General features: G+C 42.3%; 1 protein-coding gene and 1 long non-coding RNA gene across 3 annotated transcripts; one reads left to right on the top strand and one right to left on the bottom strand.

Moving 5' to 3' along the window:
• Positions 1 to 504: 504 nt before the first annotated feature.
• VIM (vimentin) lies at positions 505 to 8,787 on the bottom strand. Its single transcript, XM_033209764.1, has 9 exons — positions 8,033 to 8,787; positions 7,308 to 7,368; positions 4,309 to 4,404; positions 4,060 to 4,221; positions 3,178 to 3,303; positions 2,607 to 2,827; positions 2,102 to 2,145; positions 1,616 to 1,701; positions 505 to 864 (listed from the first exon to the last, which is right to left on the bottom strand). Exons 1-9 carry the CDS (start codon positions 8,593 to 8,595, stop codon positions 823 to 825), a joined length of 1,401 nt encoding a protein of 466 aa, XP_033065655.1. The 5' UTR covers positions 8,596 to 8,787; the 3' UTR covers positions 505 to 822.
• A 6,998-nt stretch (positions 8,788 to 15,785) lies between these two features.
• LOC117082766 lies at positions 15,786 to 23,521 on the top strand. 2 transcript variants are annotated; one of them, XR_004436770.1, is made up of 3 exons: positions 15,786 to 17,077; positions 21,478 to 21,585; positions 22,403 to 23,521. It is a non-coding gene; the product is annotated as an uncharacterized LOC117082766 (long non-coding RNA). The 2 variants fall into 2 exon arrangements; XR_004436769.1 differs by lacking the exon at positions 15,786 to 17,077 and having other exon boundaries at positions 20,826 to 21,585.

The raw sequence follows: 23,521 nt of genomic DNA, 5'->3' as shown, positions 1-23,521 counted from the left end.
GAGTTGGCTGCAGTGAACTATGATTGAGTTACTTTACTCCAGCTTGAGTGACAAAGTGAGATCCTGTCTTAAATAAAACCTCGGTGAACTTTTTCCATTTCTCTGCATCTTGCTAGTGGAAGATAAGTCCCTATATCTTGACAACTTCCTATATGCTTTAACTCTCAAAGTGGAATTTGTGTTACTATATGCTATATGTACTAAAAAAGTTTTTATTTTTTAATTTTAGGAAGTCTGTTATTATTAAAATCACAGGGCTGAGCTCATTGTATAGAGACCTATCTTCATTTTGGTACAAGTTATTTTATTCGACAGCACCTATTTGTAAATGTTTTTAAATAATAATAAAAAGAAGTGAGGTCTATCAAAAATGACAAAATTAAGAACTACATCTCAAGCATAAATAACCTGAATTTATCAAGTTACATGATTGTAATGACAAATTAACTAACAGGACCAAATAGAGAATTGTTTAGCTACTATCCAATAAATAACACAACGAAAGAGTTTTTCCAAAGATTTATTGAAGCAGAAAAAGTTGGTCAGATACTTGCTGGAAAAAAAGCAGTTTTAATGATATTCAAAATACCTTTTAAAAAGTATTCTAGCACAAGATTTTTCCGTAAACTAGATTATGTTGTAAACTTTTTTCTAAATCTTTTAGGAGTGTCGGTTGTTAAGAACTAGAGCTTATTCCTATTCCAAATCTATCTTGCGCTCCTGAAAAACTGCAGAAAGGCACTTGAAAGCTGTTTCTTTAAGATATGGGTTTCTTTTTTATTTTTGCTGGTAATATATTGCTGCACTGAGTGTGTGCAATTTTTATTCAAGGTCATCGTGATGCTGAGAAGTTTCGTTGATAACCTGTTTAAAAAAAAAAAACCCAAATAAATGTAATGCCACGTGCCAAAGATTAAATTATCCTATATACCATGGCAAATAAAAATCCTGCTAAATATATATAATTTATTGGGCAAATCAGAAGGTTATGTTGCTTCTGCACGAATGAAAGCTAGAAGCAGCAGACACACAGGACTCTCTTCCACTACAGGCAATATAAGGATCCAATGGAACGTTGTAACTTACAAAAAGACTTTTTTTTTAAAAAAAGTGTGTTTATAAAGGATGGTATAATAGTTGTACACAACACAGCCAAGTTTAAAAGCAATTAAGACATATTAAAACTAAATGATCGTATGGTACATGCTTGTATTATATAGATGGGTTTAGGAATCTATAAAGTATGGAGGTAGGAAGGCGCCGTATGTTCAGGATCAAAGCATTCCCCGTATTGAGGTAGTCTAGTGAAGCTGTCTCTTGTAGTTGCTTTAGGAAATGGTTTAAGGAAGCTCACGCCCACTTTAAATTAAGCACCAAAGCAAATCACTAATTTTGGAGTGTAGGAAGATTGCTATCTCAGCTTCACATCCAGGAGCCAAATAATTACTTGGCTGTGTGTACTGCTGGAAGAAGGAGCCTATTCTTTTTTTAGTAGGCATGAATGAAACCTGAACCTCTCAAATTAGCCTGCTGTATCTGAGATGCAGATTCACTGATTTAAAACATACCAACTCCTGTCTGAGATTACTCTATATTTTACTTAAAAGATACCAACCTGTCCATCTCTAGTTTCAACCGTCTTAATCAGAAGTGTCCTTTTTGAGTGGGTGTCCACCAGAGGGAGTGAATCCAGATTAGTTTCTAAATAAATAAAAAGAGGCCAAAAATGAGTACAAATGAGTTTTTTCTTAGAAAAACCAAGTAACCACTTTAGTGAAACAATTATGATTTGTGGGGGAGAGGCAATTGTGTAAAGTGCTACTCCCCAAATAATTTGAGTGGTCTCTGTTTGCAAACCCAGGCCTTGACACACTTGAGAATCAGGATGAGATAGCACTTGTGGCAGGAAGAAGGAAAAAGAAGTTTGCATTTAACTTAGAGCATAGAATGCAAGAGTGTACTTGGGTTTGAAAATTAGATGTTTTACAGAGTTTTATATGACATTTTTTCAGATATCCTAAAAAAAAAAAAAAATGCTTTGACATAAACACAATGGTTACAAGCTGCTGACGTTTTACTTAAAGGGAAATAAAATGCTTACCCCTCAGGTTCAGGGAGGAAAAGTTTGGAAGAGGCAGAGAAATCCTATAAACAGATGAAGAGAAACAGTAAAATTGTTGGCACATAACTTCAACCACTAGGAACAAATTAATACACTTCTCGTGTTCGTCATGTAAGAAAACGTACTGTGTTAAGTCATAAACTAGGGATTTGTCTCAGAAACATTTTCCTATGACTGGTCTTGTTAGTACATTTAAAACATGTTACTACAAGCACTTTCTCCACAGAGGCATGAACAGGAGTTAGAAGAGTGGAGGCTTTGACAGATTTGTGGGTTCAAATCCCAGCTCTGCTGTTGGTTAACCCTTACTTTAGCAAGTCATTTACTCTCTCTCAATTCAAATTCCTCCTCTACAAAAAGTGGAAAGTAGTTACCTCAAAGAAACTTTCTAAAGATTAAATGTGACACTGTGCTTAGAGGCCAGTGGCACAGGGCCTAACAAATGGTCACCATTAGTTCACACATCCAAGTCTGAGTTCCCTACCTGCTCTCCTCGCCTTCCAGCAGCTTCCTGTAGGTGGCAATCTCAATGTCAAGGGCCATCTTAACATTGAGCAGGTCTTGGTATTCACGAAGGTGACGAGCCATTTCCTCCTTCATATTCTGAATCTCATCTTGCAGACGGCCAATAGTGTCTTGGTAGTTAGCAGCTTCAACGGCAAAGTTCTCTTCCATTTCACGCATCTGGCGTTCCAGGGACTCATTCTGCAGGAGGTGAGAAAGATTTCTGGTGTTATTTCTCAGAAAACCCCAGCTGTTCCCAGAACCATTTACAGACCGTCTGCAATCATTTACATTAGTGGCAAATGGCGACCACTATAGTTTTTGGTGGAGAATACAAGTACCAAGTCCTTCACATTAGAAGCAATGATATATGCAAGCTAAAACCTTCAAGAGCTCCATCAAGTCCTTTTTGAGTCTGTCTTGATAATTCATTTTCTTTGCATTATGGTATAAATTTTTACTGACTCAGCATCTTGTTCAGGTATCACCAGGAGCTTAATCAACAGAATGAGCCATCATTTTCCCTCTTTCACTGCAGGGTTGGTACTCACGGTTCCTTTAAGGGCATCCACTTCACAGGTGAGGGACTGCACCTGTCTCCGGTATTCATTGGACTCCTGCTTTGCCTGGCGTAGGGCGTCATTGTTCCGGTTGGCAGCCTCGGAGAGGTCAGCAAACTGTTAGGAAGAAAACAGAAATGTAGATTGCTCACATTCAAGTCTTTTGATTCTCTTAGAAAAAAAATCATATTTCTCACTGAATGTCTTCCAGTATAGGTTTACATTTCTGTTTTGAAAGTCAGGGAAAGAGCAGTGGAGTACTGACATTAATATTTTCAGGGTTCAGTCTATTATGCTCATTTCAACACAGTGGACGTCAAAGGTATGGCATTGGGGTTTACTTGGAGGCAAGGTTAGGGGGAAGGGAGTCTGCTATGACGAGGTGATGTGGCCAGGTGTGGTGGCTCACACCTGTAATCCCAACATTTTGGGAGGCTAAGGCAGGTGGATCACCTGAGGTCAGGAGTTTGAGAGCAGCCTGGTCAACATGGTGAAACCCCATCTCTACTAAAAAGACAAAAATTAGCCGGACATGGTGGTGCCTGCCTGTGGTCCCAGCTACTTAGGAGGCTGAGACAGGAGAATCACTTGAACTTGGGAGGCGGAGGCTGCAGTGTGCCAAGATGATGCCACTGCGCTCCAGCCTGGGCAGTAGAGCAAGATTCTGTCTCATAAATAAATAAATATACATATAAATAAATAAAGGAGGTGATGTGAGTGGTAGGAAGGCCGTGGTGACAAACACAATGTGAGCAAGAAGTCAAAGCCAGCTTTGCACTGGAGCTACAGGATATGTAGGAATCACACACAAGTATGGGGTTTTGAGAACACAACGCTTTTCTTTTGTTCAAGCTGCACTGATTTGTTTCCTACCTTGGACTTGTACCATTCTTCTGCCTCCTGCAGGTTCTTGGCAGCCACACTTTCATATTGCTGACGTACATCACGCAGGGCAGCCGTGAGGTCAGGCTTGGAAACATCCACATCGATTTGGACATGCTGTTCCTGAATCTGAGCCTGCAGCTCCTGGATTTCCTGCAAAAAAAACAGACAGACGGTCAGCTGTGCCAACCGTGGGGGCTGCCTTACCCTCATTCATTCCCTGAAAGTCACTCCACTAACCTCTTCGTGGAGTTTCTTCAAAAAGGCAATCTCTTCTTGCAAAGATTCCACTTTGCGTTCAAGGTCAAGACGTGCCAGAGACGCGTTGTCAACATCCTATTTTGAACAGAGAAAAGACAGGACATGGAGGATGTAAAAGTCTATGGCTTATCTCATTTATTTGTCTTAGATGAACCATCTGAACCTAGTCTCCTTACTATAGAAAAGGTGCTGACACATTTTATGACCCTTGTATAGGTTTATAAATCATTCAGTGCTATAATATGCTGTGCTTTCTCCTGCTCACTAATATATTTTAATTGTGACCCCTTGTGTTTTACTCAACGTGGTGATCAGACAATTTTAAAATAAATAAATGTCCACACACATGGTAAACTGCACTCAGTCATGACTGAATCCACATTTTACCAGTGACATTTTAAAATTACTTTTTAAGGCTGGTCATGGTGGCTCTTGCTTGTAATCCCAGCACTTTGGGAGGCCGAGGCGGGTGGATCACTTGAGGTTAGGAGTTTGAGACCAGCCTAGCCAACATGGCGAAACCCCGTCTCTACTGAAAATACAAAAATTAGCTGGGTGTGTGGCACACACCTGTAGTCCCAGCTACTTGAGAGGTTGAGGCAGGAGAATTTCTTCAACCCTAGGAGGCAGAGGTTGCAGTGAGCCGACATAGCACCACTGCACTCCAGCCTGGGCAACAGAGTAACACTCTGTCTCAAAAAATAAAGTAATTCCTTTAATTTAATTACTTTTTAAATCTAGAAAATCTATGCCACAACATTTTTAAGATTTGTTTTGTAATTTCGTGGAATAACATGATGATAGAGGTGGACAAATTTTCACAACTTCATGTACACTTGAGTACATGGAGAACAGAAACTTGTGCTTCAAGAGTTTTAGCTTTTTTCCCCACTCAAATCTTTTGAAACTTATCCTTAGGCTCCAAAGCAAATATGTAGTCATCTGGCATCCGTTGTACAAGGCTAGATTTACATTCAATAATAACCCAATTCAGGATATGCATGCCAAAGATTCAGTTCAGGAAAAATTGGAAAAGAAATGTAACTCTGAACTGTATTTTCTTTGCTTTCTCTGCTGGATTTTTCTTCTAAAACTCCTTTGACTCATCCTACAAAGGCGTGTCTTTTTCACTTGCCACTGTATCCGTTCAGTTGGCCTGTTTCAGAATGACTGGTTAAACTTGCAGAGAATGAAACTACATGAAGGATTTTTGCTGATTCAGCTGTCCTTCTATGTTTCCATTTGTAAAGCTCAACATTCCAATTCAGAACATGTAATCTTGCAACTAAGATTTTATTTCCTCTAAAAGGATGCGTGAAGATTGTTTACCTTGTCAGCAATTATATTTGGAGTTCAGTTTATAGCCTTATGGTCTTAAACTTTGAGACTTTTCTATCACCTTAGTGGAAAAATGAAGAGTGGGTGATAAAAAGATCAGACTTGATGAAAACATTCATTTTTACTTGCTAAGCCCTAAGAAATACATAAAACATATTTTACTAATCTCCAAAGAAAGATCAATGTGGTATTACTATTACATTGAAGAGAATGAGGAATTTTGCTTACATGGAAGAGAACGAGGAATTTTGCTTAATCTCTAAACAGAGGATCTTTTGTATTGATGTTGTTTCATGTTAACTCACTACTCTGTAGAACATTACAGGTATGATAATCAAAAATGCTCAAGGACTAAAATGAACCACACATTGCTGTGGTTAAATTAATTTGGTAAATGTTTTTCAGTTTCAAAATGTTGTACTACACCATTCATCTGAGAGTGCTTTGCAGTTAATCCCAGTAAATATTCCAGGGAATAAAACTATAGACTATAATGGGGATCTTCTGGCTTCTGGATTCCAATTTTAAGTCAAAAATTCTGTAAGTCCATCCAATTTTGGTGAAAAAAAAAAAAAAAACGCACAAAAACCCTTTAGTTAAAATTGAATTTTTCAGCCTTGGGTTTATTACTTATTATTATTTTTTATGACGAGAGTGCTAAAGAATACAAGAATCCAATCAAGAAAGGACTTTCAAAATGTGAGGTATGTTTGTAGCTTTAAAAACTTTTTACATTACATACTTCTCAAGTCTGGGCCAGATATTAGATAACGGATGTTAGCAAATACTTGTGTCCAATTAGAACCGTGCTTACATCACTACATATTCAATAAGAATGTAGCCTGCTGCAAAGCTTCCCCGGGAACACAAAGACTCCTATTATTTCTGTCCACAGCCACCACATTTGCCAGAATGTCTGTATCTACATTCCATAGTGAAGCCCATAGAAACCATTAATACCCCTCAGCCGAGGGGACAGATGGCTCCTTTTCACTCTTATTAGATCACAAAATAGTTGTGCATAGTGATACTTCCATCGAACTTTAATGCCACAATAGAAGTTGCAAAGAAGAAAAGAAACTTGCTGGCTCCATTCCAGTTGGAAACTAAGTTTTCTTTTCTTCCAACACGTTTTCCATTTTAAACTGTAGGGCATAACTGCGCTTTTTGTGACCTTGTAAAAATTAAGCAACTTGACTTTGGCAAACCACAATCTAAAATTGTGACCGTTCGAAACCAGAAGGTCAATGTGTTGCAAAACTGTGCAACATTTTGGAAACAAAGTAAAATGTTAAAGGATTTTTCTTTATGTCCCAAGGAACGGCTTAGAAATCATTCAAGGATCGCTTGAACCCGGGAGGCGGAGGTTGCTGCGAGCCAAGATGTCGCCACTTCACTCCAGCCCAGGCGACAGAGTGAGACTCCGTCTCAAAAAAATAAAAAAATCGTCCAAGCGGTTTTATTAATATTTTTTCTAAGAAGCAGCAGCTCCAATCTGTGGTCTTCCCGCCACTAGAGGGCTTTACGCGCAGCCCTGAAGTTTTGCACTTTTTAGACGTGGGTTAAGCAACTTTTAGAATTGCTCGTGGGTTGTGTTGGGTGGGGTCAGGTGGCTGCGAGTGGGAAGAAAGCCTACAAACCTGTCTGAAAGATTGCAGGGTGTTCTCGGCTTCCTCTCTCTGAAGCATCTCCTCCTGCAATCTGAAACAGTTGCGCATTAACCAAAGGGGAACTGGGAAACCGCCAGGGGCGGGGCGGCCACACCCAACCACCACGTAGCCGCGCTGCGCCTGCAGAGCCGCTGCGCCACCTCCGCGCAACTAGCGCTTGCAGCTTTCAGGCCTGCGGTCCTGGGCAGCTTTCAGTGGGACCTTGGGCACCGCGCAGAGGGGCAATCGCGGTCGCCGCATAGACCTGCAGGGCAGCCCCGCCAGCCCCACCCCCGAGAGACCATCCCTTTGTCTCGCTCCCTCCACCGCCTTCCCCTCCTCCCTTCTCCCGCCCGGCGATTGGCAGCCCGCCAGAAGGGGCAGGAAACTTTATAAAAGTTTGGAGGACTCGCTCTCATTGTGCCCAAGGGCCTTCAACTGCACACAAAGTGGTAGTTTTAAGAAATCTGTAACTTGAAACGGAGCGTCCTTGGGCAATGTGTGGGGACAGAGGGGGAAATGCGAACTGCAAGGTCTGGGTTCCGGGCGGGGCTGCGCCGCCACAGCCACAGCCGGGGCTCTTCGTAGTCCCCCCGGCAGGCCTCCCCCAGGCCTCATCCCCAAGGGCGTGGCAGCCCTGGCGGGGGCGGGGGGGCGTTCCCCTCTCCCTCCAGCCCCCTCCCGAGGCCCAGCGACTTGCATGGGCGCAGCCTTACTTCTCCCGGAGGCGCATGATGTCCTCGGTCAGGTTGTCGCGCTCCACCTCGACGCGGGCTTTGTCGTTGGTTAGCTGGTCCACCTGCCGGCGCAGCTCCCGCATCTCCTCCTCGTAGAGGTCCCCCAGGCGCGACTTGCCCTGGCCCTTGAGCTGCTCGAGCTCGGCCAGGAGGATCTTATTCTGCTGCTCCAGGAAGCGCACCTTGTCGATGTAGTTGGCGAAGCGGTCATTCAGCTCCTGCAGCTCCACCTTCTCGTTGGTGCGGGTGTTCTTGAACTCGGTGTTGATGGCGTCGGCCAGCGAGAAGTCCACCGAGTCCTGCAGGAGACGCACCCCGGGCACGCTGCTCCGCAGGCGCACGGCAGAGGAACGCGTGGCATACACGCCGCCCGGGGACGAGGCGTAGAGGCTGCGGCTGGTGCTTGGGCGCAGCGCGCTGCCCAGGCTGTAGGTACGGGTGGACGTAGTCACGTAGCTCCGGCTGGAGCTCGGCCGGCTCCCGGTGCCCGGGCCGCCGAACATCCTGCGGTAGGAGGACGAGGACACGGACCTGGTGGTCATGGCTGCGGAGGGTGGCGATGGGCTGGGCTGCGGCGGTGGCGCGGACTGGCTCCCAGAGAAGAGGCGAACGAGGGCGCGGTGGGTGTGGGTGGTGGGAGCGCGGCTGAGTCTCTGGCGCGGGGACCTCGGAGCGACAGTGGCAGAGGACTGGACCCCGCCGAGGGCGCTGTTTTTATAACCCCGTTAGGAAAGAGGGTCCCCTCCCACTGCCATCCCAGCCGCGGAGCGCGCCAGCCAATAGGGACCTGGCGAGAAGCGGAGAGGGGGGGCGGGTGGGGTGGGGGCACCCTCGAGCCTTTCTTCTCCAGGGCCGGGGACTGGGCTTGGTCCCGTTACTTCAGCGCTGGGTTGGGACTTTTGGGGGCTTTCCGGATGATAGTCTGAGCTGGGCTCACCCTGGGGTGCTGAAAAAGGCGGGGTCGCGCGGTGAGGGGGAATCCTCCCGGGACTGAACCAGAGGGGTCCGGTGGCACCGCGCCAAAGGGGCGTGGGAGGAAGCGCGCGGCTGCCTCCGGGCTGCGGTCAGGTGGGGAGACCCACGAGCAAAGGAGCGGGAAGAGGGAAGAGGGAAGAGGGAAGAGTAAGGGATCCGGCAGATCTGAAGTCGCTAAGAAACAAAGAGCGCCTGAGATTGGAACGCGGGGTGGGGGCGCGCACAGCTCAGCGTGAACGCAGGGCTCAGGGCCCCGCGCAGCCTCGCTCACCGCCCGCTTGTTAAGGGGGGCTGCCCCGGCCCGCGCCTCTGTCAGTCGACTTGCCTTGGCTGGGAGATGTTGGGGGGAGGGGAGGTTCTATCGAGGGACCTAACGGACTCAGTCCAGCTTCGGACGGCGGGAGTTGCCAGGCGGCGGTGGCAGAGGAAAGCCCGAGGGAGAGGGGTGGGGTCGCTGAGTCACCGGCGGTGACTCACCGCGCCCTGCTGTCCCGCCGGAGGGCTCCTAAGCGGTTTAGGGGAAACCGTTAGACAGATTGACTCGAGTCTCCGCGGCTCCGCGCGTGCTGCTGGTTCCCAGTCCTACCAACTTAGAGCTGGGCGGTCGCTTTGATGTTTGCAATAGGGCCCTGTGGGGGACAAGAGCGCCTCTAAGTTCTTATAACTCGCTAAAGCCTGACTTTGCTCGATGTGCGGACTTTTTGTTAGTAAGAAACTTCTGCAGCCTTTGAAGAGGCGCCATACGTGGGCCTCCCGGATCACGATTGCACCGGGAAGGTTTTTCTTGCAGAGTCCCCGCCCCCGTCCCTCCGGTCTCCTCTCGCTCTTCCCCCTCCCCCCATGAAACCACACCCAACTTTTTAAACAAGATCTGAAAATTCTGGGTGAAAGAGGAAACTCAACGTCCGTAGTTTCAAAATCGAACTCAGTGATCAGTGGTTTTCACCCTGGTGGAAGTTATTAAAGGTATAATTTGAGCCAATGAAATAATTAATTAGGTGTTGCTTAAAAACCCCAATTTGATTAATGAGTTCAAATGAAAGGCAATTATATAACACAAATGACAGAATGTTTGGCGGCAATAGATTTGTGTGTTAATTTTAGGACAGCAATGCACAGTGCAGGGTTTACGGTGATTTGTCTGGGAAATGTCACAGGTCCTGTTTTCCGGAAGAATTCGTGCAATTGACCTTGGGGTGAGGGGGATAAAACTGTCTACGGAGCAAAAAACTTCGTGTCCCAGGCACGGAGAGAGTGTTCAGATTCGGTCATCTTAACCTTTCTAGGGAAATCACTCAATTCAAGGGCTGTTGTTTCAACATTAGTAACGAGCAGAGCTGAGTACTCATCAGCCAAGGGAGATAAAAAGAGGCTATGTAAATCAGTCTTCTTGTGATTTAGTAACAATTGAAAAAGCACAGGTTTTTTGAGTATTTAGATTTATGGTGTACTGAAAGGATTAACTACAGAACCACTGTAAAATCGATTCTGCAGTGGATAGGAGGGAAAAAAATTCTTTCTTTCTTTCTTTTTTTTTTTTGGTGGGGGCAAGGGGTACTGCAGGTTACCTGGTATTTAAGAAAAATAATTTAGAGGCAAATGAAGAGCTTCTTCTGACTTCTTCGGACAAGCCTCTTTTAGGCAATATTTTGTTTACCTTATCCCAGTTCGTTCTTGCAAATGGTGCTGCCAAGGTGGAATTACAGGACTCTCTACTGCCCAGCTCGCCTGCTGGGGCTTTCTTTTATTCTCTCTTTCACTGGGAGGCTGCAGGTCATTCCCCAGGAGCATTCCTGGGGCCTGGTGCCCTGGAGGACAAGCCTATGCTCTGAGTTACATCTTGCTTTCTGAGAGCCCTTTATTCAAGCCACTGCTCAGCAAATGTCACCATTGTGAGTTTGCCTGGAACCCTTAGAATGAGAAAGACGATCTCCGTACGGGAGAAGAGAGTGTGGCACTCACTTCTACATGCAATGCCGATCCCAGGGCAATGCGGTGGCACTGTCAGGGGACGCTTGCTGACTGACTCACTATGGAAAAGGAGGATAAGGTATTGGCGCGGTGTGGCACTGTGCCCTGCTGTTGCTCATAGCTGACTCCTCAAGGCTGTGGTGATGTCTCCTGGAATGGGCACTGGTTCTCTTCATCATCTCAGGGATAGGTAGCTCTTCCTTCCAACCTGTCCCCATTCTGAAGTCTCAGGGCTGTGATAGGTTGCTCTCTTGCCACAGACATGTTTGCTTGATGCATATAGAATGTATAAAAGTGTAAGTGTTCTGTAATCGCAGCACTTTGGGAGGCCAAAGCAGGAGGACTGCTTGAGATCGGGAGTTTGAGAACAGCTTAGGCAACATAGTGAGAGCCCGTCTCTAATATATATATAGGAAACAAAAAAAATTAGCCAGGCATGGTGGTGCACACCTGTGGTCCCAGCTACTTGGGAGACTGAGGTAGGAGGATTGCTTGAGCCTGGGAAATTGTGGCTGCAGTGGGCTGTGCACACCACTGCACTCCACCATGGGCAACAGAGTGAGAACCTGTCTCAAAATAAAGTATATGTATGTACTACACACATATGCATACACACATATACAGTGTTCAATGTGTGCTTCCTATTAGAAAATACCATTGTTTTTGGTGGACTGTAAGAGAAGTGAAAGCTACAAAAACACTTTCACTCATTCATGTAGAATTCATGAGACTTAAGAATTCATTTCATTCTGATATAAGATATACAGTGCCTCAATCAATGGGTGATAGTCATCAGTCAGGGATATCAATGAATCTGAACTCACATCCTTGAGTGAGACAACTCAGCCTGCTCTCTATGCTACTATGTTCTTAGGTATCTTTTGGGTACACAGACACAGCTTTCATGGGTTTTGTGTTTATTTTTTGATTGCTATGAAAACCTATCTCAGAAGTATTTTTAAGTGCTGGACTAGCAAGCTGCTTTCAACACAGCATGATGTGAGTTGCATATAAATAAAGACATGGTGGTGTAATTCATAGGCCAGGCATAAACACTACCACATCTAAATTACCAACAGTGATTTTGGAATTTGCAAGCTGTCATGATGTCAGTTGAATTGAGTGACTTAAACTGACGGACCAGCCAGCCGTGTGGACAGAAGCTTAGTGGCCTATGGAGGCTTTGGGAAAGCTGGCTAGCCGTGCCAAGAGAACAGCATCTAGCAGGACTGTTTGGATGGAATGTTAGAAAGAAGGAGGAGGGTAGAGTGAGAGGGTAAAAACCATATCAAAACCTAAAATCCATGGAAATACAGGTAATAATAATAGTATAATTACTTTAATGTTGATACCAACTGGATGACAGGCACTGTGTATACATTTAATTTAACTTAATGCACTCACACCCTCCTGCAAGATAGACTTGATCATCCACTTCATTAATGAGGAGTCTAAGATGAAGGCTAACAAATTTCTTGTGGTCATATGACTAGCGGGGAGGGACAAGAATTTGAATCGAGGCTTTTCTGACTCTAAATGCACTTCTGTTTTCTGTTTGCCTCAATAACAAAATTTTGCTTACTATCAACCAGTTCAATTCACAAATATTAAGTGCTGGATTTATCATTTAGGGACCTACTATGTTCCAGGAACTGAAGAGATGGGATGATTAACACAGATCTTGCTGCTAAGGGGCAGATTTTTAGAGGAATTTGGCAGACAGCCACACCACCATGTTTATGGTGTAAAATGATGTAAAAAACAAAATCAAATGATGTAACAGTGATCATAATATATAAGAAGGGGTTTGTTTTCACCTGCATTCTAAAGCTTTACTTTCATTTGTGAGTTAAAATTTTTCACGTTGATTCCATTTTGCCTCTTAGGAGGAATCACATGTGAGATTGGGTTTAGCTTGCTTCACGCCCTAAAACCCATGAACCAGCGTCACTTCCCTTGCCAGCTTCCCTGTCTGTTCAGGGCAACACAACAAAACAACAAGATTGGAAACTTTCATCGTTGCCACTTTCTAACTCTTCCATCTCAGATCCGATGGGTATCATGCCCCGCTCTTTCTGGATCCACTCCTGTGTTATGTTGCTGTCACTCAGATCCAAGCCATTTCGTACCTCCTTCCTGCAATACTGCAATTGGCTTCCATTCCTCCATCCTTTTTTTCTCCCACCAATGCATCTATCTTCAAGCCATCACCCCTTTTTCTTTAAAAAATGTATATTTATATATTATATATTTATATATATATTTAGAGACAAAAGCTTGCTCTGTTGCCTAGTCTGGAGTGGCGCAATCATAGCTCACTGCAGCCTCTTAACTCCTGAGCTCAAGCATTCCTACTGCCTCAGCCTCCCAAGAAACTGGGATTACACTTGTGTGCCACCTATGCCCAGCTAACTTTTTATATTTTGTAGAGCCAGGATCTTGCTGTGTTGCCCAAGCTGGTCTTGAAGTCCTGGGCTCAAGCAGTCCTCCAGCATTTGCCTCCCAAAATGCTGGGATTACATGCATGAGCCCCCATAGTTGGCCAAAAACTTCCTTCTTTAAACTTCTTGGTGGGAATTGCTCATCTCCTCACTATAATGTAATCTCCATAAGGGCAGGGAGGAATTTTTCTTTCTTTTGTTCACCATTGTATTTCCATTGGCTAAGAAACGCCAGGCACGTCTGTTGAATATATACATTAATACATGGGTAGTTCATAGAAGGAAGAAATAGTGTGTAGGGCTAATATTTACTGGTGCTTATTATATTTAAGCATTGTGCTAGTCACTTTAGACATGGCTACATTTAATCTTCACAAGGTAGCATGATACACAACTTTTATTCATTTACTCCAAACGTATTTATTGAATATTTGCCATGTGCCAGGCAGTCTGGTAGACACTGGGGAAGGGACGAAAGCAGGTATGGCCCAAAGCCTCTTGGAATGTAGTGTTGAGTATGTATATGTATATGATGCAGAGAGACAATACTCGTAAAGAAAGAAACAAAATAATTGCAAGTGGTGATAAGGACTGTGAGGAAAACAGAAATTTTGCTGCAGAGGAAGTTGAGGATCATAGTTAACTGGTAGCCTTTGGAAGCTATGTTAAGTATGTATATCCATCCTCGTTTTCCACTGTTCCCCCCAGGCAACAATTTCAGGAGAACCCTAAGCTCCTTCTTATTCCATGAATATAGTACATTTCCCCCACCCTCAGGTCTTTCCTCGTATTCCATTCAACAGATAGATGTATTCATATTTTTTTGCACTGCCTGCAATGTATCTTAGTATATTTCAGTAAGTAAGATACTTTTTATGCCTCTAGGGATCTCATAGCCTTGTATAAGGATTAGAAAGCAGATAGAGAGTTGGAATACATAGCAGAATGTGGTAAGTGAGTGCTGTTGCACAGATAGGATTAAATGCTGAAGAGTTTAGATGGAGAAATAATCATTGCAGCACTATTCACAATAATAAAGACATGGAATCAGCACAGGTGCCCATTAACAGTGGATTGAATAAAGAAAATGTGGTGCATATACACTGTGGAATATTATATAACATAAAAAAGGATGAAATCATGTCCTTTATAACAACATGGATACAACTAGAAACCATAAACCTAAGCAAATTAATGCAGAAACAGAAAACCAAATACCGCTTGTTCTTACTTCTAAGTGGGAGCTAAACATTGAGTATACACAGAGACAAAGAGGGAAACAATAAACACTAGGGATTCCCAAAGTGGGAAGGAAGGGAGGAGGCAATGACTGAAAGACTGCCTATCAAGTACTGTGTTCGCTATTTGGGCAGCGGGATCGTTAGAAGCCCAAATCTCAGTATCGCACAACATACGCATGTAACAAACTTGCACGTGTACCCCCTAAATCTAAATTAAAAAAAAAACAACTATAATACTATACCGAAAAATAAGTTAAATATTGTTGAGAAAACAAATGATCATATCTACTCAGGGGAGAACAGAAATTGTCATTAGAAAAGATAGTATTTGAAGAATAAGTACAGTTTCTACAGCTTCTCATGGCAAAGAAAGGTTGCTCTGGTGCTGACCAAACAGTATAAGCAAAAACTCTGTGGGTGGCAGAGTGCTGAGGACATTTAGGGAACAGGAATAATCCCAGGGTTGCTGGATTATGGAGTATTTGTAGGGGAGAAAGGGAACTGAAAGTGAACGTGGGACCATGCGTTGGACGAGTAAATGCCAGGAAGAGGAGTTGATAATTAATGTGGTGGGCAGTGGGAATGCACTGTGAATTTCAACTGGGAGAAAGACATGCTTGTAGCTGTATTTTAGGAGTGGGGAATGAGGCTGATTTGAGATCTGCTTGAGGTAGATCAAGTGAATGGTAAAGGGAGCCTGACGCGGAGATGATTTTAGCAATTGTGATGTTTAAGGGCGAGGGGATAAGCAGAATCGAGTGGGCTCTGACCTTTGTGAACAAGGTAATTAAAAGAATAAATGCGACCTGACGTGGTGGACCACACCTGTAATCCCAGCACTTTGGGAGGCCAAGGCGGGTGGATTGCGAGGTCAAGAAATTGAGACCATCTTGGCCAACATGGTGAAACCCTGTCTCTACTAAAAATACAAAAATTAGCTGGGCGTGGTGGTCTGTGCCTATAGTTCCAGCTACTCGGGAGGCTGAGGCAGGAGAATCGCTTGAACTCGGGAGGTGGAGGTTGCAGTGAGCTGAGATTGTGCCACTGTACTCCAGTCTGGCAACAGAACAAGGCTGCATGTCTAAAAAAAAAAAAAAAGGAAAGCATAGATGCATTCCAGACAGAAATAATTAGTTGGAAAGTTAATTTGAGTTGAAAGACAGTTAATTCAGGTCCCTTAACCTGGAAATATCTTCCCTTCTCTCTTCTATATAAATTGTAGTCTCACGAAGGTGAGCTATAACTGGACAGCATGGTTTTACATTATCCAGCAGTGGTCCCCAGCTTTTTTGGCACCAGGGACGGATTCCATGGAAGACAATTTTTCCATGGACCAGGTGTCGGGGTGGTGGTTTTGGGATGATTCAAGTACATTACATTTATTGTGCACTTTATTTCTATTGTTATTCCATTGTAATATATAATGAAATAATTCTATAGCTCACCATAATGTAAAATCAGTAGAAGCCCTGATTTCCATATAATTTCCTGCAATTATATGGTCCCATCTGGGGATGATGGGAGGCAATGAGAGATCATCAGGCCTTACATTCTCATAAAGAGCACACAACCTAGATCCCTTGTATGCACAGTACACAATGGGGTTCACGCTCCTGCGAGAATCTAATGCTCACCGACCGCTATCAGACCATGGCCCAGGGTCTGCAGCATTTCTAAGCAATTTTAATCTGTTCACTTAAAGAATTAAAGTAGATGGTCTTATATTGTCATTTAGCTGCTATGAGTGAATTAGTCTTGTTCCCACAGTTAGTATAAAATCATGAACTTCATCACGATTCCCTAAAACAGTGTTTACAACATTAGAAGGGAAAGAAAAACCACAAAGACACTTTCTGGGAGATATCTTTGAACATGTGAGGGGGAAAACACAGGTAACAATTCCCTGTAGATTCTAAGTAATTTTTAATTTCGTCAAAGTCTAATTCACAGTCTATGACAGAGGAAAGAGAAGGGGGTAAGTATGTGGGGAAAACACAAGAGTTTAATTAACATATGGAGGAGAAATCTAGTGCAAAAATAAATTCCAGCTGATGTTGGACAAAGAACTAAAGCCAGATTTTCAGTATTAGTTCACTTGATCAAAAAACAGTAACAACCACAAACAAACAAAGAAAATCATCAATCCAGTTATAAAAACCTCATGTCATTTGAAAGAGCCCTAAATGACATCATCCCAGTTTAGTTACTGGCTGAGTGAGACTACCATAAGAAAACTATCAGGTATTTGCCCAGTGGCCTATAATGCTGTTTTTCCTTTTTTTTTAGAGAGAGAGAAAAAAAGGTTATGCAATTGGCATCTTGGGAATTTACTGTGTCTACTTTGAGGAGATCATGTAGTTCCCAAGTGGTAGAAGTTTTTTTCTCAAGATATTTAGGTAAGGGACCTAATAATAATTTTGTTTAATAGCACAATTTTCTTTTTTAACTTTTATTTTAGGTTCAAGGGTACATGTGCAGGTTTGTTATATAGGTAAATTTGTGTCATGTGGGTTTGTTATATGGATGAATTCATCACTCAGGTACTAAGCCCATTGTCCAATAGTTATTTTTTCTTACCCTCTCCCTTCTTCCACTCTCCACCCTCAAGTAGGCCCCAGTGTCTGTTACCCGCTTTGTGTCCATGTGTTCTCATCTTAGCTCCCACTTATAAGTGACAACATACAGTATTTGCTTTTCTGTTCCTGCATTAGTTTGCGAAGGTTGATGGTCTCTGGCTCCATCCATGTTCCTGCAAAGGACATGATGTCTTTTTTCTTTATGCTTTTTTTTTTTTTTTTTTGAGGCAGAGTCTCACTGTCGTCCAGGTTGGAGTACAGTGGCGTGATCTCAGCTCACTGCAACCTCTGCCTCCCAGGTTCAAGCAATTCTCCTGCCTCAGCCTCCCAAGTAGCTGGGATTACAGGTGCATGCCACCACGCCTGGCTAATTTTTGTATTTTAGTAGTGATGGGGTTTCATCATGTTGGCCAGGCTGGTCTTGAACTCCTGACCTCAGGTGATCCACCCACCTCGGCCTCTCAAAGTGCTGGGACTACGGGTGTGTGCCACCGTGCCTGGCAGACGTCGTTCTTTTTCATGGTTGCATTGTATTCTATGGTGTATATGTACTACATTTTCCTTAACCAGTCTACCACTGATGTGCATATCAGTTGACTAATTTTCTTTTAAAGAACAGAGACATTTTTAATGTAATTTTTTATTTGCCTTTTATTTGCCTGTGACATTGGAAGGGAATTATTGATCATCTATATAGTGATAATCTCTTTCCTGTAAATCTGCGAAATATAGTGGAACTCCATCTTACATATTTCAAAACTGATTAACGAATTGACTGATATTTCCAAAAATGGACAATTGGGAGATGCTTCAACTCTGGCATATCACCTTCACTCAGCCAGTGAAATGATTTTCTTCAGTATATTAAATGTTATATTTAATTGTGAATATGTTTGATCAACTCAGAGTTTAAAATAAACCTCTCAAGCTTTGGTTTTTGTGTATGGTAACAAAGATCAGTATGATTTGCAGAGGTTGGAAATGAAAATCAAAGACAAATTCTAGAAAAAAAAATAACACAAAGTAACCCTAAATGAAGCCATGTGGCAAATGGAAGGAAACATAAAATGACATAATGATAATATGCAAGGAGGAAAGATAAGCAAATTCATTAACATTGCAATGAGGTATAAGTAAAGAAAGACCATTCAGAGTTAATTGTAGCAGAATAAAGGATTTGGCAGCCTTCTTCGTAATTCTACCGTGACGATTTCTAAACCACTGAATAAGGTTTTGTATTTCTAATTAACTAAGTACTAGAAATATGTTCTCTAATGTGACTTATCTGGATATGTGGCATATGGACAAAAAAATTCTGTGATACTCAAACTTAATATAAAGTACATGTTCTTTGTAATATAAATTATGAGAAATTGTTCCAATACAATATTGTAATTTACTCAAAAGGCATCTCTAGAACTTCAGACAGGTGTGATAGAACACACTGCAGAGATGTTTATGTGTTTGATCAGGGTTTTTCTTTTTTCTTCTTTTTTTTTTAAGACAGAGTCTCACTCTGTTGCCCAGGCTGGAGTGCAGTGGCACTATCTTGGCTCCAACCTCTGCCTCCCAGGTTCAAGTGATTCTCCTGCCTCGGCCTCCTGAGTAGCTGGGATTACAAGTGCCTACCACCATGCCTGGCTAATGTATTTTTAGTAAAGATAGGGTTTCACCACGTTGGCCAGGCTAGTCTCAAACTCCTAACCTCCAGTAATCCACCCACCTCGGCCTCCCAAAATTTTGTAGTTACAGGCGTGAGCCACCACACCAGGCCAGGGTTTTTCTTTTGCCAACTCTAGACTGGCTTTCTTAGTCCTTGACTAATACTAGGTCCCTGAGTGAACCCAAAATGACAATCACCAGGCAAACTTTGATATCATTGCTAAAACTGGAGTCTGACCTGGAGAGAAAGGTTAATGGTAACCATAATGATTGCTTTCATATATTGAGTGCCTATGACATATGAAAGCAATCATTATGTACTGCCCATGGGTCAACTTATTTAATCCTCATGACAGCCCAGTTTGACATATGAAGAAACTGAGGCACAGAGAAGGTAAGTAACTTGCTCAAGTTTATCCAGCCAAGAAGTGGTAGACCCGAACACAGGACTTCTGGCTCCAGTCTCCACACTCTAAACCTCACCTGTACTGTGATACTTTATATGCCATGGTAATTTTGTACTACCACTGGAGACGTCCCCAAATCTCTTTGGCATTATTATCATGATGTTTGTCTCTTTGGTCTACTTTTTTCCTGTTCTGATGCAGCAACAGGACCCATTTTGATTCAGAGAATATGGTGCCCTTAATGAATCATCAAGAAGTCCATAGACAGTTTTAGGGGTTTTCTATGGAGATCTCATTTCTTAATTCTGACTCAACCCACCCGAATGAATGGATAATTATGGCATTTGAATCTTGCATACAATTAAGTGAATAAAAATGCTTTGCCCCATTTGCTAGTAGAAAAGAAATAAAACCACATTTTTGGAACACGTTACTTATATCAGTTAAAAACAACTTCTCTCTGTACTTACTGTCTATTAGTTTGATTTTTAGGGAGATTTATTAACATTTTACTCCTTCATGGTACTACTACTGTGCAATCCAAATTATGGGGGAGTGTTTGGAAATGAGAGGAAGCTCAGGGAATTATAGGCAGCCAAGATTCTCAAGGCCAAACCCAGACAGCGTTACTGATAATACATATGTGCTCACTATCCAGTTTGTAAATTTTCTCGTGTAATACTAAACTCATTGCTTTTGTATATCAGATTTTCCTAAGTAGTGCTCATCAACACCAGGTTTATTTTAAAATAGAGCATGCTTAATGTACTTCACATGTCTGCAAGGGGAACAGCAGCAAATACCACAGTCCCATGGTAAATACAAGGGAAAAAGAAGGCATGTATACGTTAAAAAGTCTAATGAATGGCTCACACCTGTAATCCTAGCACTTTGGGAGGCTGAGGTGAGTGGATCATGAGGTCAGGTGTTCGAGACCAGCCTGGCCAACATGGTGAAACCCTGTCTCTACTAAAAATACAAAAATTAGCCGGGCGTGGTGGCGGGCACCTGTAATCCCAGTTACTGAGGAGGCTGAGGCAAGAGAGTCACTTGAAATGAGAAGGCGGAGGTTGCAGTGAGTTGAGATCGCACCACTGCTCTCTAGCCTGGGCAACAAGAGCAAAACTCCATCTCAACAGCAGCAACAACAACAATAACAACAAAGCCTGATGAAATCCTAACTCAGCAGTGGCACAATTACTTCATAGATTGGATTATTTTGAAAAGAACAAGCAAATCCCATTTGGTGGATGTATTTTGAGTCTTTTTATTTTATATTTTTTCTGAGACAGGATCTTGCAATATCACCCAGGCTAGGATACAGTGACTCTGTCACAGCTCACTCTAGCCTGGAGCTCCTGAGCTCAGGCACTCCTCTTACCTCAGCCTCTTGAGTAGCTGGGACTACAGGCACATGCCACCATGCCCAGATAATTTTTTTTTTTTTTTGTATTTTGTAGAGACTGGGTTTTGCTGTGTTGCCCAGGCTAGTCTCAAACTCCTGAGCTCAGGTGATCCCTCCTTGGCCTACCCAAAGTGCTGGGATTACAGGCATGAGCCACCGTGACTGCTGGGCCTATATTTTGAGTTTTTAGGTGAGCCGGCTCCCTGCTAGGTGCTAAGGACACAGAAATGAATACCACCGCTCCCTTCCTCTCAGAGGGCTCCCAATCTGCTCCTCTTTTCTCTGATAAATCATTTTGCCTTTAAGTCTTGCATAATGATGTAGCCACATCGAGACCTAGTTGAATAGTTTCACAATAACTCCCTTAAGTCAGAGGGCCTTGGTGAAATAACATTGACTTTTACTCTGAAATCCATGGAAATGCGAAGTTTACTGTTTTGTTCTCCTTGATAAAATATAGCATAATAACTAGTTGCTGGGTTACTACCTAAAACACAGGCCCCAAACTGCAGCTGGGAAGGACAGTTAGCAATTAAGTAAAGGAAATGACTATGACTAGTGGGTTTGAAACCCAACCCACTGCCCATATCCTTCTTAGCACAGGGAGGCATCGATGTTACTTAGGCAACTTTTATCACTAAGGAAGTAGTTTTGGTGACTCATGCTCATACAGAATGACTTATTTCGAGATCTGGGTGTTCAGTAACCTTACCATTACGCTTTTGTTTTCTCTGTTTTGGGCTCAGACAGCAAAACTCCCTTTGGATGACATAGATTTATTACTTACTAGTATATCATGCATTGGCTGTCCCACATTTTGAAATTTAATGGAATCGTGGTGATCAGAATAAAAGGTCAGTATTTCCTACAATATATTGATATGTTAAAGGTAGATCTAACACCTTATTTTCTAAGCAGAAATATTATCTTATTACATATCTTATGAAATGTCTAAGTTGACATTGCTTGCCAATTGTTTTTTACTTAATGTAACAGTGCTGTTTCAAATACTAGTCATTATTTAATAACTAAAATGGAATGCTGAAGATTTTATTCTATGACATAAAATGCCTTATTTTTTCCCCCAAATGTATGAAAAATGGAATTAAAATCTCCACTGAGGGTTGCTATTAGAAAAGGAAGAAATCCTAAGGAAATTCATTGGCTAGGTTCTTGGTTCAGATTTACAGCCTACCTGCTTGATGGCCCAACAGCATTTATTTCTTGACAATTGACATTTTTTTCTGTGTTAAAAATAGCTGAGAAGTTGTAGAAAAATTAGTTAATTAAAACAGTTATAGGTTGCTAATGTGTTTGGAGAGCTCTATGGAAGAACTTACTATTGACAGAAAAAGCAAGCCACAAGCCAAGGACCTGAGCTGGCTTCTGGGGTAGGGCAGGAGCAACATGGCTTGGGTTCCAGGGTTTGCTGGGAGCCTTGGAAATGCCAGCTTACAGTGTGGTCCGCCCAGGACTTACCTGAATCACTAGTATACCTTTTGTCCTAATTCCAGAAATCATGCCATAAATCTCAAAAGTTGGACAGTGTTACTTGAGCTGTTTTTATTTTGCTTTCAATTGAGTCCTTTTCTGGTTTTAATTTTGTAGCTGAAACAGCTTGAAAAAGGCAATGCGTCATGACAAATATTTCTTTTCTTCTCCATATGGAAGCCTTCAATGTGAGGCCCAGGCATTTGGTACCATGTGTGCAATTCATGAGCCTTGGCATCTGAACACTTTTCTGGAAGGATCCGTCAAGACAACACATCGGGGATGTACTAGTGAAGTGATTTTCAAAATGTGCTACTCAGACCTATAGCATCAACATCACCTGAGAATTTGTTAGAAATTCCAACTGTTAGGCTCCACTTTAGACCAACTGAATCTGAAACTCGGGGAGTTCATGGGGTCCAGCAATTTGTGTTTTTACAAGACTTACAGGTGATTCTGAGAACCACTGTGCTAGTGAATTGTTACTGTCTGTGGCCACGTAGAATATGAAAAGTATAGGGTTGGAAAATGGGGAAATTAATGAGTGTTCACTTATGAGGAAATGAAGAATAGATAGAAAAGAATGAGTTAACTTTTGGAATTCAAAAAAGAAGCTATTTGTAAAAGCCAGGAATTTGATTTGTAGGATTAATTGCTTGCAGAATCTTTGCTTTCTCAGAGAGGGGCAATCCAGATCACTAGGTTACCGTGAAATATATTGGGATGGTTCTAAAATTCCAGAATGATCTCACTAGTGAAAAAAGGCATACCTTTCCATATTAGGACAAAACTTCAAATCAGGTTTGTAAAATCCTATGAGTTTCTTGTATCCCATTGCCATGGCCAACTTGTTCATCTCTGGACATCCCAGTTTCTACATCTGAAAACCATATGCATTCCTGCTCACCATGAATTATCTCATTGAATGAAGCGAGAGATTCAGGATGTGTAAGATAATTTATGAAGCACTTGGATTACTAAGAAATGTGAAGTATAAAGATCAAGAATGATTAATGTAAACATTGGTGGCAAAGAGGTGTTTCGAAGTTGATACAAAAAATGAGTTGCTTATTTCAGTCTCTCTGATATATCTGCCTTTTTAGTGCTGACTCTATCATGTATTCACTATTTGATTTTAAATGAATCACATGTTTAAAGCTTTTAATCTGTTTCCTCAACAAATATATAGTTTTAATAATATCTACTCACAGGATTGTTGTGAGAATAAAATTGATTCAATTGATTTTCCAAAAAAAATGGAAATACAGTTTTTAAAAATAAAGCAATACCGTTTTTGGA

Source organism: Trachypithecus francoisi, unplaced genomic scaffold, assembly GCF_009764315.1.
Source record: "Trachypithecus francoisi isolate TF-2019V2 unplaced genomic scaffold, Tfra_2.0 Lachesis_group9, whole genome shotgun sequence".
In the NCBI taxonomy this organism is placed as follows: Eukaryota; Metazoa; Chordata; class Mammalia; order Primates; family Cercopithecidae; genus Trachypithecus; species Trachypithecus francoisi.
This window is presented reverse-complemented; position numbering and strand designations above follow the sequence as displayed.